This window comes from Giardia intestinalis, chromosome 3 (genome assembly GCF_000002435.2).
Source record: "Giardia intestinalis strain WB C6 chromosome 3, whole genome shotgun sequence".
Classification (NCBI taxonomy): Eukaryota; Fornicata; order Diplomonadida; family Hexamitidae; genus Giardia; species Giardia duodenalis.
The window spans coordinates 1870996-1883961 of NC_051858.1; the positions used below are offsets into that span (position 1 = coordinate 1870996).

A 12966-nucleotide genomic window follows, 5' to 3' on the forward strand; every position below is an offset into this window, starting at 1 on the left:
TTGTACACTGCTGGAGAGAGCGTCCACTTGGGCCTGCTAGGAGCAGACCCGCTCGATGAGGCCCTGGGACCTTCTCGTACTCTTCGCTGCCATCGGTGTATCCAGGTAGCGTACCGGTACTTCGTGGCACCAGTGGGGAATGCTCTTCCTATCTACGCCTAGTTCCTGGAATCTCCTGCCAGTGAAGGACGCTTTGAACATAGGCTCACACGGAGCTTAGGGCGTCTGTGTGTCCGCCCAGCAGGTAGCACAGCACCAGGCGGGCAGTCGTCATGCCGCGCTGGATGCCAGCTTCTTTAATCAAGGAGCCATTCGACGCGAAGCTCTTCCGGATACACGGCTCGCTGGACGAGCTGGCTCAGCAGACCCGCCTGCAGGGGACCTCGTTGGGCATGGCTGGCGGTCGTCGGCTCCTGAGCAGGGGAGCTCATCCATTTCTCGGCGGTGGGCAGTGCATCTCCTCCGGCGCACCCACTCGTGCCAGGAGGCGTGTACAAGACGATCAGAGATGTAGTTGTGCCTGATGGCCACATCCAGGATGCAGACATGGAGGTAATAGTATACCTGTCAAGACAGCACACGACTTCCCTACAGCTCCTTGGCGTATCGGCGCACGCAGGCAGAGGGCCAGCCAGGGTGAATGTCGTGGCCGGCCAGCTGCGCATCAGCCCTAGCTCACGGCCCAGAGAGCATTCAGTCGCCTGTTACCGGACGGGCCTGTCTGGTAGATCGTTGGCCCAGACCGCGGTGTTCGAGTCGTCTGCGCACACGGGAGAGACCTGCCTTCTCCTGCTGTGTGTGGTCTCTTCAACGATGTGTAAGCTGCGTCTGGTGGGCCCTGCGCTGTGCCGTGGTTGAGCATGCTGCACGCTCTAGGCATGACGGTCTCGCCACTGACCAGGACTTCAACTATTAGCTGCTCCTACCGACCACTCTTCGATGCCCCTCGACGACCACCAGACAAGCCGAGCTCTCCAGTCTTCAGCCCTTACTGGGGTATGTATCAGCGCACCCAGGCACGCCCCCGTAGCCCGCAGGGGGGAAGCATGGCACGCATGCGAAGGAAGTGGGCGGCCCGAGAAGATCCTGGCCCGTCTGGAGCGAGAGGGTGCCGGGCCCAGGAACGACCCCGGGCGGGAGGGCGAGGACGAGGCACCCCGGCGTGCGCGGGGGCAGAAGCGCAGAGACCGCGCCCGGAGCCACAAAGACCGGCCCCCCAACGGGCGGCACCAGCGGAGGCGCGGCGCAACCAAGAACGCAGGGGGGCGAAGAGTTTGGTCAGAGTGTACAATCGTGTATGTGAGGAAGCTACAAACGGAGATATCAAAGGTAGAAAGAGTGGCCCAGTTATATACCCTCATTGGGCCCCAATTTATCAGAACACTAGCTCTATAACTGGCATCAGCTTGTTACTCCATGCATGTACGCAGTACTGCAAGAGTGTTACTAAGAATTGGCAAACCTGTCCATGATACAGTGGAAATTGTACCTTCTAAAACGGCTCAGAAAGGTGATCATTCCAAGACTTCTTACCATGTGTTGCCTACCTAGCTTTCTGCAGGAGAAGGGGGGCAGATATTAGCTGGCGGCTCTACCAGGATCAGGGAAATGTACGCCATTTGAGCATTAGTGTTGAAGGGAATCGTCGTCGCTTGCGGATTGAGCAAGACAAACACTGGAGGGTACTGTATGGGGTTTTGGACAAGAGCATGGATGGGAGTGTCAGAATGGGAAGACGTGGTGTCAGTCCTCGCGTCATCTGGTACGGTGTTGGGTTCAGAAGAAAGGGTCGATGCTTCTAGTGGGAGCTTGTGTGAACTCAAAGGATAGAGATCTTCTTTGCTGATGGAGGTCGGTTGAAGATCAGGGGTTGAGTTAGACACGTGGCCCGCGGCTAGTGGAGAAGTAGCTCTGGGAGAGTCAGGTGTGTGCTCTTTGTGTTTTGATCCGCTCATCTTTCGTCGTCTTACTGGACGCTGAACATTGCATTCTGTGAGGACACTCCGTATGCAACGGCTATTGAGCATGTTGTTGTACGTCATTCGCAATTCTTGACGCGAATACCTTGTCCCAAAGCGCTTATGTATCTCCTTATAGAGTTGCTCATCCAGAACCCGCCGGTGCTTGATCCAGTTGATGAGCATGTTGCGGATCTCTTCGCGGTCGTCATCAGTCATCTTAATGGTCAGGATATGCCGTGAGTGCGTCTCGCGGTACCAGTGATAGATCCTTTTCCTGTCCGCACCGACCTCCTTGGCGATTCTCTGCCAGTCGATGGGTGTCTTAACCACATACGCATAGAGTCTGCACGGGCTGGCAACAAGGTCGTCGACTGTCTCTTCCAACTGTTTTATGTCTATTACTTCCTTCGCCAGCCGATGCAGCACACCGGACTGGACCTCTATCGTCAGACAAGGACTTACCATATCACTACAAAATCAAAAATTTCAATTAAATGTACTAAATCAGTGATAGAATTCTGCTAAATACGCTAATCTATGTACTGATCAGCTTGAAGCTAACCATCCACGAGCTTTCTGAAACTCCTATGCTGATGGTGCGTAGACAAACTTAGCCATGATTGGTAGCATTTTCCATTAGCCAGATAACCAACAGAGCCCTTCTAGCTTGTTTAATTATATATGAGCATTGCATGTAAAAAGAAACAGTTATGGACCGGAGCTTAAATTTACAAGTCTGTATGTATGTTACAGTACTTGACCAGGTATGCATAATATAAAAGAGCCTTAGGAGTAAACATAGACTGCAACTGGTCATCACACCTCTTATAAACAGCGCAGCAAGCTTTTTCTAGTAGTGGGTTCTACGCAAAGTTAGCGTGTAGTGCTAATAGTGACACACTGAATGAGGAGAGGTAAACTGTAATAGGACCACGTGCCAGTAAGTATTTCATTCTATAGCTGAAAAAACCAGCTGAGTTACTATGATATAGCAATAGCATTACATTTCATTTTCCTGAGTGTAAGGGTTTAACGTTTAACGATTTCAGTACGTTATCATAGACGATGCACAGTGAGTGAAGTATCAAGTAAAAAGAATCGAATAACAATACACGTTCCATCAGTGCAATTGTATCTCAAAAACTATCATGAAAGTCATCATTGATGTGCGGTTGTAGTCGGTTTGTAAAAGTACTCCCTGAAACCGAGCCTAAGACCTGGAACTGGCTACATATTGATCAATCAGTGCTCTTAGTGGACCATGGATGGCTCTCCGCATGTAGAGGTATATTTCAGAGCCAAGAATGGAGCATAGTTCCTCCACAAAGCTAGTCATATTTTGAGAAAGGGCAGAGCATGACGTACCTGCATCAGCTAAGCAAAATACGTTTAGTGCTAACAGAATATCCTCCAGAACCAAAACAGTCGATTGCATACCTTTTTGGTCTAGGATATCCGGGACAGTTGTAGTCATGATACAGGTGTTTGTGCCAACAGCGGTGATAAACTCTGGATACTCTTTCGCAACCTTCTTCCAGTATATAGCCGGAGTGGTTGAGGCTTCGGAAGTCTTGTAAAGTGACTCCTGATTAACCAAATCGCTGCACTTAAAGATGTGAGTTGCCACATCCAGCCTGCATCCATGCGCCAACGAAATCAGCTGCATGAAAGGTGTCCTCATCTTAGCCCAAAGCCTTACAAGGACGTTACTAAGAATGGCCAGAGCAGGTCCATTTGATGAGAGCATTTCGCTAACCTCAGAACGGACCAAGTGGACACTCTGCAAAAGATGGAGCTCTTGAAGCAAAGACTTCTCTGGGTCTTTTGCGCAAGCGTTAACTTTCATAAACAAAATGATCAAGCAGGTCATTACATCTGTTATATTCGCTGATCGCATTAAATCGATAAGCGCACTATAGCAACAAGATGCAGATTGGATGTGGCTATCGGCGAATAGAATCATAAACACAAGCATATCTGTGATCGCCGATAAGATACAGGATCTTGGTGCGCATAGGATGGTTCCCCGTGGACCACAAAGTGCGTGGAGAAACTGCGCATAAATAATGAGCAACCGCAACTTTCTTTCAGGTCTCTCCGAGGATTCTTCACAAAGAAAGAAAAAGTGACAAATGTTGGACGCTGCGTTAATAAATCTTGGAAGCAGTGTAGCAACATTGATTTGATTTGTGTTAGCTAGATAGACAGCTCGCTTCAAGGCGAGCACGTGGTTCTCGAGTTCTGCAAGTTGGAGGTGTCCTTGATTCTCAAGCTGATGCAAGGCCTCTTCAGAAAGGACATCATCAAATGGATGAACCTCTGCAAGATTCCGTGGTTGAAACTGCCGGGTTGTAGTTGGTGTCCTAGTAGAGTCAATACTATAGTGACGGTCAGTATAACTTGTCTCTGGCGAAATGAGGGTGATGCTTCCAAAGTCCACAAGTGGTGGGAAAGAATCAGTAAGTCTGGAGGTAGGGCTAGCAACCTTGTTTGTAAGAACATGTGTGGGTGAAGTACCGGTGAGCGTAACTGGAGAAGGCATGTCAGCTACACTGGGATTAGCGGCGGCTGTCTTAAGGTAGCTAGTAACGTAGTTTTTCTGGAGTTGCGGGGGTCCGTGCGGCGGTAAAGGATGACCTAATTGATCGGCTGGGACGATCTGGGGGGATAATTGCTGACTAAACGAAGTATTGTTTGATTGCATACTTGTATTTTGACACAGTGAGGGACCCGTGAGAAGAGATGGCCCTTGTAAGCTTGCTTGGGTCATACTCTGCATACTCTTCTGGGATTGGAAGACTTGCGCTCCAAGTTGGCCACGCATACTGGTGTTCGCATAGTGTTCTGCGGGACTAAATCCATCCAGTGGATCGACTGGTGCAGGGGGATTTTCTGGAGCAACTTGAGTCATGTAGCTCTGTTGATCATCAACTTGATTAGCCATACAAGGAAGGATGAGAGCGCGAAAGTCTTGAAGATCTTTGTCGTGTAGTGTCTTCTCAATAAGTGGCATCAACTTTGTCCGCACAAGAGCATCACACGCGTTAATAATGGAGGCAAGACATGTAATAAAGATCGTTCGTGCGCTTCCTCCACGGAGTTTTGGATAGTTTTCGCTTATGTGCCCTTCAGAAAATGCATACGTATCTGTATTAACGCTAGTTTTGTAAATGGATAGCAATGACTGAATAGGAGCAAGGCTAAGCTCAAGACAATGGTCATTGTCTCGAGACGCCTCTGCCATCACCGAGACAAGTCTTATGATTGCAAACTTAGTAGGCATTTGGCGTATCTGAATTCTAGCATTGCGGCCCAAAAGATGCATGAGCGCTACATTTATGATATTCTCAAACGACGTTAAATGTACGTGTCTTTCTGCCAGAGACGTAATCTGCACCTTCAACTGCGTCATATTGAACTGCTCCAATCTTGCCAGAATAGCCGGGAAAAGATAATCGAGGTCTGAAATGGTTAAAACAACCTCATTGTCTATTAGAATATTGATGAGATCCTCCGTTATTTGGCACGCAGCCTTGACCTGTGTTGTGTTAGGAGTTGCGGGGGCAGCAAAGCCGTCACAAAAAAGCAGAGATATGTACTTCATTAGAACATCTCTCTGGGCCACAACTCCCTGGTGGTTCCCAAGCATAGCATTGCGAAGGAGACTAACGGTATCCACGATTGTTTTGCTTGTTCCTGTGAACTTGGCGTCTATCCCTCTAGGAATGCCCTGTTGACCAGATAACAGTGCTGGAGCATTAGAAGAGGCCTTCTTAAGGAACATGTCAGCTACGTAGCTTGACGGTATGATTTGACAGAGTTGATTGTAGAGCTCGTCTCTCGCTGGAAGGGAAACAGGGGCATCGGCATTAAATGGGTCGATAATCCACTTGATAGTAGACATTTTCCGTTGGTCATAGAGATTGGGGTTTGTGCTTATCGTCAGTTCCTGATCCTTCTGGTCTCGTGGCTCCTTGGGGGCTATGCCTGGCTTGATACCTCTTTGGGCAGACAGCTTATTTTTAGACGAGTTTGCTTGCTCTAAACCGGTTAATTGAGAATGAACAAAGTTATGTCCTGGGCCCCCAACACCAGCGTTAATTGTATGTGCTCCTTGCGAAGGCTGCTGATGACTTGGTGGCATAAACAGTTTACCATGACTCTGTGGCGCAGTGGCTGGAGCTGCTGAAGCAGAGTCTGAGTGTGGATATGAATGTAGTGTGTCATGATCTGCTGCATCAAGTGAAGGTTTTTGCTGTCCAACAACTGGAACAACACGTCCTTCCAAAATATCAAGAATATCACTCCTTCCTACGGAAATACAGACCTTCTTGATGAGGTCCATAAGCTCTGCTTGTTTCCTAGCGTCTTTAGCTCCAAATCTGGCCTTTAAATTGACGAGTAAGTTAAATGCCGTTTGAGAAATCCCATCAGTAACTCTGGTAAAGAAGGCAAGGATCTCGGATATGTGGGCAACTATCCCAAATGCGTAAGCCTTCAAAGCTGGCGCCCGGATAACGGCAGAAGAATCGCCCAGCAGCTTGTCGAGACTATCGAAGACTAGGTTTAGTCCAGAGAAGTCACCGGGATCCTGAGGATTCTGCTGAGAGGGTGTAACATCAATAAGCATGGAATTGAAGCTCACACGCTCTCTATGGACTCTAGACTTAAGCTGAATTCCAGGAGAAAGCTCTCCTGATACTGGCGTGCCTTCAGGAAGGGCCTTTTGAGCCCCAGGAAAGCCATCGTTTAACAGGTAATTAATGACCACGTCTTCAAGCTCCTTGTACCGGGCGTAGTCTACAGAATTGGACCCTAATGTCTGTCCTGAAGGAGTCTGGCCAATGGCTGACTGCAGGATCTGATTGGGAAGCTGGACACTAAGCTTTGTCTTTCCAAGATAATAAACAGTATTATATACTATAGCGCTTGCCCAGATAGTTCGGAGGAGTCGGCAGCTATCTTCCTTGACCTCAGAGTTTTTGTGTGGGATAGCTACAGCCCACATGTCTGCAGATATATCCGATAGTCGATGGGAGTGAACTAAAAGAGAGTGCATGAAGAGATTATACCCGGCTATTACTGGTGCCTTGCGCTCCTTGAGCCGATTGGTGCAGGCCACAACGAGTAGCTTGCTTGTCGAGGAATATGGACCCATGGGACCAATAAGTACAGCGAGTGATGCAGCAAAGCGCATGGTGGCACTAACCACAGCAACACTTAGGTCAGAGTCTACTATAGTCTTTAATTGCTTGAAAATCTGGGGCAGGGAGAGCTGGGCACGATCTATCCGTGTAAGAGAAGAAAGAGCCTTGATTTGATCATCTAAAATCTGTTTCCGCTCCTTCCAATTCTTATCAGTAATCATCTTATCCCAATTCTTAGGCAAATGAAAGGAGGCAGGGACGCAATCATCAAATGGATCGTATGTAAAGCGTTGCACAACAATCGGTGGAGAAATTGCACGTTTTCCCTCTGATGCTACCATTACCTTGCCATCCTGCGCCGACGATGAGTCACCGGCACCTTCCTGTTGCTTTTGGAGATCCTGAATGACCTCTTCCATGACGCCTTCAAAGGCGGTGATGTACTGTTTCGGAGTGTTGGGCCCAAGCATTCCCTTGATGGGTTCGACACCGACCTTCATGGCCAGGAGAGCAGCAATCTTCATGGCAGAACGGCGAACTTTCAGGTCCTTGTTTTGAAACACCGGGGCCACGAGGCGAACAAAAGGAGGCACATCCATGCCAAAGATACCATACTTCTCCACGATAGCCTGAAGACAAAGAGCACTTTCGCTGAGCACCTTGGGGCTCTTTGCTGACAGTCCCGCTAATAGAGACTGGATAACAACATTGGGTTGCCCAGGAGCACTGTGCAGGCTTGCTCGAGCAGATAAAGCCACGAGAATGCCCTTGGCTTGATCCTTGAGGGCGGGCTTAGTATTGGAGAGGCCCTTTTCAATCAAGACAGTGGCTATAGACTGAAACTGGTTCGCATCGAGCATATCTTGCCGCAACAATTCTTCTAACGCAGTGTACAGCTTCTTGAGCGCAAGAGGGTTTATCTCTCCAAGAAGAGACGGAAGGACGCCGGCAACAAGGCGTAGATGGGATTGGCAAACGGGGGCATCGTCCGGTACAAGGATCGCAAGGGCATCAAGGCGCTGCTTGGCATCCGCACTTCTTAACTTGGCAAGAAAGTCAGATTCGGCGTCTGCCATTGCGAGCTCCCGACGATTCTCTGTAGATTTGATAATTTAAAAAGTAAAATTAAAAAGTTGCTTCGTCCTATTTATGCCCGGTCTTCCTTGGTTGGTTAATTGTGTGCTCCTATCGGTATTTATACCATCTCACTCTGAGATTGTAAAACTAGAACCATTAAGCAATATGTCTTTGAAAACTACACTAACTCTTCCGCCCCCCACCTCCAAGGGCTCGTTGAACATTTCTCAAATTAAGCTAACTTTCCCACGCCCCCACGGATCAGTTTTTACAACACTAAAGCCATTCGATGGAACCCTGGAGTCCAGTGGTACTTCTCTTCAATTGATTTTTTCTTGCCAATCACCCAATTCGGTTAACAATTGCACCGTTCTCGTTGGTGAGCTTTTCAGCCAAGACTCGCCCCTTACAGACATCTCTCTCGACCTTGTAACGCCAGAATACTCCATTTTGTTTTCCAAATGTACCCTCGACATGGGCTCTAGTGGTGTAGTTGCCTGGAAGTCATCCGTCACAACTTTTAGCCCGGACTCTTCATTGGTTATTAACATCTCGACGTCGTCTAGCACAAGTGTTTCAGCCTGCACTAGTTTCACTATATCCTATGACGCTAAGTCTTTCACGTGCACCTCCACATCTAACAGTTTGTCCGCTACTAAAATTGGAGATAAGGAAATATCTATTTCACTGACTACAGCTAACTGTCCAGAGCTATCAGAGCATGCCAAAGGTATGCAGAAAGCACGGGCGATTCTTTACTCGTGTACATGCACTGTTTCGGGATCTGGTAGTAGTAGCCAGTCATCGACGCCATTTACAGTTCTCGAGCTTAGGAAGCCTCTGAATGTGGGTATTATCGTGTTGGATGTGTTCTTTATTGCAGGCATTATTGCATGCATTGTGCTGATTGTCATTGGGCTCCTGAAGTTCAGGGAGCCAAACAGTTGCAAATGCTTATCTAAATCGTGTACGCGAAAACGCACACATTCTGGCGCATTAAAGGATAGACAAGAGCAGACACTGGCATCTGTGCCCGGTACTAACGACACCTTTTCCGTTGTGGAACCTTCTGTGCTGGGAGAGATACGGTCAGATAATGACCTTACTCAGATGAGTCATCACGCCAATATAAGTGGGCCCAGGTTACTTTCCACCAACAGAGTCTCATAACAGTTTTCCCAGAGCATGCTTAATTGGTATAGAATACTATTAACAACTATCATTAAACAAGTTGACCTAGATGTTGCAATGTTAGAATCTTTTAGAATGTAAATTGTTAGCTGAATGGTCAACTGTCATAAGAGCGTTGTTGTGTGGGTTTGGTGTCTGATTGTCGATGAAGGCTTCAGACCCACGTGTCACAACCAGAAGCGATGACTAGGTTGTGAGCCCTGAGCAATCAACATATATTGAAGACGCTTGTCGCTTGCTATATATTGCATTTCAATAGTGGATAGCCTAAACGGAATTAGTATCTAAAGGTTCATCTACTATACGTCAAGATAGGCCGTAAGTTAAACATTTTGATTGATAAAATAAAAGGTCTAGCAAACGTCATCAACCGAATTGCTTCATACTCATGCTTATGCTTTTAATATGCTTGTGCTTATGTTTATCAACGTTTCCTTTTCCCTCTCCGCCCGATCCTGTGACTCTCAACTTTAAATATCTCTCGCTTTTCACAGCTATTAAGCCCTTCTACGTACTTGGTGACAGAGCTCAGTATCCACAAGAACTGATAGAGAAATACCTAAAATCTTTGTCGCAATATGCAAAGGGTTACGCTTCTTTATTTAGTGCAAATAAACAGGGCTGGGATGACATGCTCCCGCTGACAAGTGCCCCGACGATGCGAGGGCACATAAGCAGGATGCTGATGATGTCTATTGCATATCAGACAGAGGGGTCTGCTCTTTACAAAGACGAGTCATGCTTTCACAAGATTTTATCAGCATTTGTTACTCTATCGCAGCATTACACGGCAGGAATACCATGCACACCGGACGAATACTTGTGGAGCTTGGTTATCCCTGATGAAATCATCAATCTTTTGATTGTTCTAAACAATATTTATATACCCACCAACAATGTCGAATATGAAAAAGGTCTCCGCGCGATCCTACAAGGCTTGTTCACGATCCCTGCCAAGTCTCAGCTAGTGCAGGAGTGCACAGGAGATCCCACCGAATGGTATGATGATACCAGGTGTCCCGTGAGTGCCGTTCTCATGGAGCTCTGTGCAGCGAAGATTGTGATTTTCAGCTCCTTAATGGTCGGCGACCTCAGCTCCATGACCAAATACTACAACAGAGTGAGCGCACTCCTTGAAGCACGTGACCCTGACTACGACGTCGTCCCTCAACCTGTCCTCTATGACGGGTTCCGCACTGATGGCACCTTTGTTGAATATTATTCCAGCGTGATTTTTGGGTCCACCGGGCAATCGCTGCTCTACCTGCTTTCCTGCATCCTTGCCCCGGCCAAGCAGATCGAGGAGGCTCTACTTTCAAACAAGAGCCCGGGCGACGTTGTCAAGATTACATCCCAGGTCTCAACCATTTTGCAGGAGGTTGCCACATACTTCACTGGCACAATCCTGCCCTTTGTGGCGAACTGTGGATTTGTCGACTCCTTGTCTGGAGCAGAGGTGGCATCAGGGGTTGACAATCCATACAAGCGCCTAGGTAATATACTCATTGGACTGTTTCAGATTGTCTCCGTCGCCAACTCCAGTGGATACAGCCTCCATGCATCCTACGAACGCATCTACAAGCACTGCAACTACTTCATACTCAACTGCCCACAACTTAAGGTTCACCTGATTTCTCACCTAAACTTTCCTACTCTCGGACTGTGGAACAAGGTCACGGGGGTCTTTCTATCTTCTCCCGCGTACCCTGGCGAACTCATGGTTGGGCACTATCCGCTCATTCACGGAGACCACTATGCCTACCAGGCAAGGCATTTCTCCCTGATAATCGCCATGAACTCGTATCGTACGCGGAACTTTCAGTGCATTAATGATCTCAACAAGCTCGGGTTCTATCAGGCGGCAGGGGCAGTCTTTCCCTTTGTCAGAGACCACCCGAAGCAATATGAGGACTATGTTCTGCTGGCATCATCGCATGATTATGCAGGCATTATATATGATTCGGGCTATCTGCCAGATTGCTCATCTCAATCCCATCTCTATGGAACACTTTCACCTGGACGCTTTGTCTCTAGCATAACAGATGGCACGCATGGGAGCGCAACGATGGATTACTATAATGCCTACTCCAACACCATCCGTTATAAGACCATCTACCTCATGGAGTCTCTCAGTGAAGGGCTCCATGTGGCTCAGCTGACTTCCACCAAGACGAGATCTATTACCCTAATAGCAAATCTGGCTACTATTCCACTTGGTGAGAAAGATACGAAAGAAGTGTACGTTGATGGAATTAAACAAACTTCCGTCGGGAACTATTCGTTCTTGCTGGCAAGAAAGATTCTCTTTAAGATAACCCCACATTCTGGCAAAGCATATGCTGCAGCTCTTATTTTCCCTGTAAGCTTAAGCGGAATCATTAGTGACATGGCAGTAATACGATCGTACAACTATGTTGGGGGGAAAGCACATATCACAAAATCCTTCCATGTCCTTATTGTCACAACAACCTTACAGAGGGCTTCACCCTCTCCAGGCAGCGGCCAGTGGCAGCCTTTTCAGTCTCTTGTGTATTCCTACTATCCCTATCTTCCTATAGACACTACAGACGATCAACTTAATGGTTTGATGAATAGCTACACTCTATCCTTTGGTGGTGGCTCTCAAGCTGAGCACACAGTCGACGACAATACTGGAATGCTTTCCTACACACAGGGAGACAATAGGATCATCGCCCTTAACTTCTATAGTGCCGGCACAGCCACACTCTATGGCTCAACTACTATCCAGTCTAGTGTCATCTCGCAAGTGCTCTTTGTGCAGGCTCCAGGAAAGTACACCATCACCGTCAGAAATCCTGTGTCTTCCACAGCTACCGAAATCAGACTAGAACTTAACGGCCTTGCAGACATGGTGAGCGTTCAGCACTGGTGCACCACCGGGGGATCGACGGGAGCAAACAATCTGTACGTTGTGGCACGCCTTAGCAGAATAGCCACGTGTCAAATAGTTGTCACGCGTGGCGCGTCTCCTGCGCCTCTGCCCTCCAACATTCCTCCTTCCACAGGTCGCCCGCCGTATGTGCCACCTTCTGAACCGCTAGATGACCTGTTGTATGACACATCTACCGATATAATCAAGATACTCACTCCCAATGGAAATAGAATGCGCGATGATTGGATAATAGCAACCTCTGTTATAGTTGTCATCGTATTCATGGCAATCTGCGTAGGAATTGGTACCTGGAAGTGTAGGGTGATGCGTAAAGCCTTGATGCATGTACACAATAAGTCGCACAGGTTTGAGCCCATTAACATTTCTGAGACCATTACTCATCTCAACAATCAGGCATCAGATGTTGATGTGGCACAAAGTCAGGGATCTCCTAGATTCAATATCACTAATAGCCACATGACTCTTGAAGAGGCTATACAAATATCAAAAGCAATTGATGGTTCTAGAAGCTGGACATTTGAAAGCTCTAGGAGGCAAAAGCTCGAATGACTTGCGAAGACGTGCAAAAAAGTAGACAAAGTGCCTACAGAATAAAACCCCTTTACCAAGATTGGTCGTGACTTTTATTGTAAATTTATGAAGGCTAAAAGTGCAATCAGCTATGTCTCAATAAGTG

The 12966-nt window shown here is 47.6% G+C and overlaps 4 protein-coding genes across 4 annotated transcripts; 2 read left to right on the plus strand and 2 right to left on the minus strand.

Moving 5' to 3' along the window:
• Nucleotides 1-1547: 1547 nt before the first annotated feature.
• GL50803_0010241 (uncharacterized protein) lies at nt 1548-2426 on the minus strand (the record flags this gene model as incomplete). Its single annotated transcript, XM_001704686.1, has 1 exon — nt 1548-2426. One exon carries the CDS (start codon nt 2424-2426, stop codon nt 1548-1550), a length of 879 nt encoding a protein of 292 aa, XP_001704738.1.
• A 745-nt stretch (nt 2427-3171) lies between these two features.
• On the minus strand, nt 3172-8184 carry GL50803_0096399 (XMAP215 family protein; the record flags this gene model as incomplete). Its single annotated transcript, XM_001704684.1, has 1 exon — nt 3172-8184. One exon carries the CDS (start codon nt 8182-8184, stop codon nt 3172-3174), a length of 5013 nt encoding a protein of 1670 aa, XP_001704736.1.
• A 73-nt stretch (nt 8185-8257) lies between these two features.
• On the plus strand, nt 8258-9355 carry GL50803_0010239 (uncharacterized protein; the record flags this gene model as incomplete). The annotated part of the gene is made up of 1 exon (XM_038045607.1): nt 8258-9355. One exon carries the CDS (start codon nt 8258-8260, stop codon nt 9353-9355), a length of 1098 nt encoding a protein of 365 aa, XP_037901888.1.
• Nucleotides 9356-9764: 409 nt separating this feature from the next.
• On the plus strand, nt 9765-12839 carry GL50803_0010238 (Glycosaminoglycan polysaccharide lyase; the record flags this gene model as incomplete). The annotated part of the gene is made up of 1 exon (XM_001704683.1): nt 9765-12839. One exon carries the CDS (start codon nt 9765-9767, stop codon nt 12837-12839), a length of 3075 nt encoding a protein of 1024 aa, XP_001704735.1.
• Nucleotides 12840-12966: the final 127 nt, after the last annotated feature.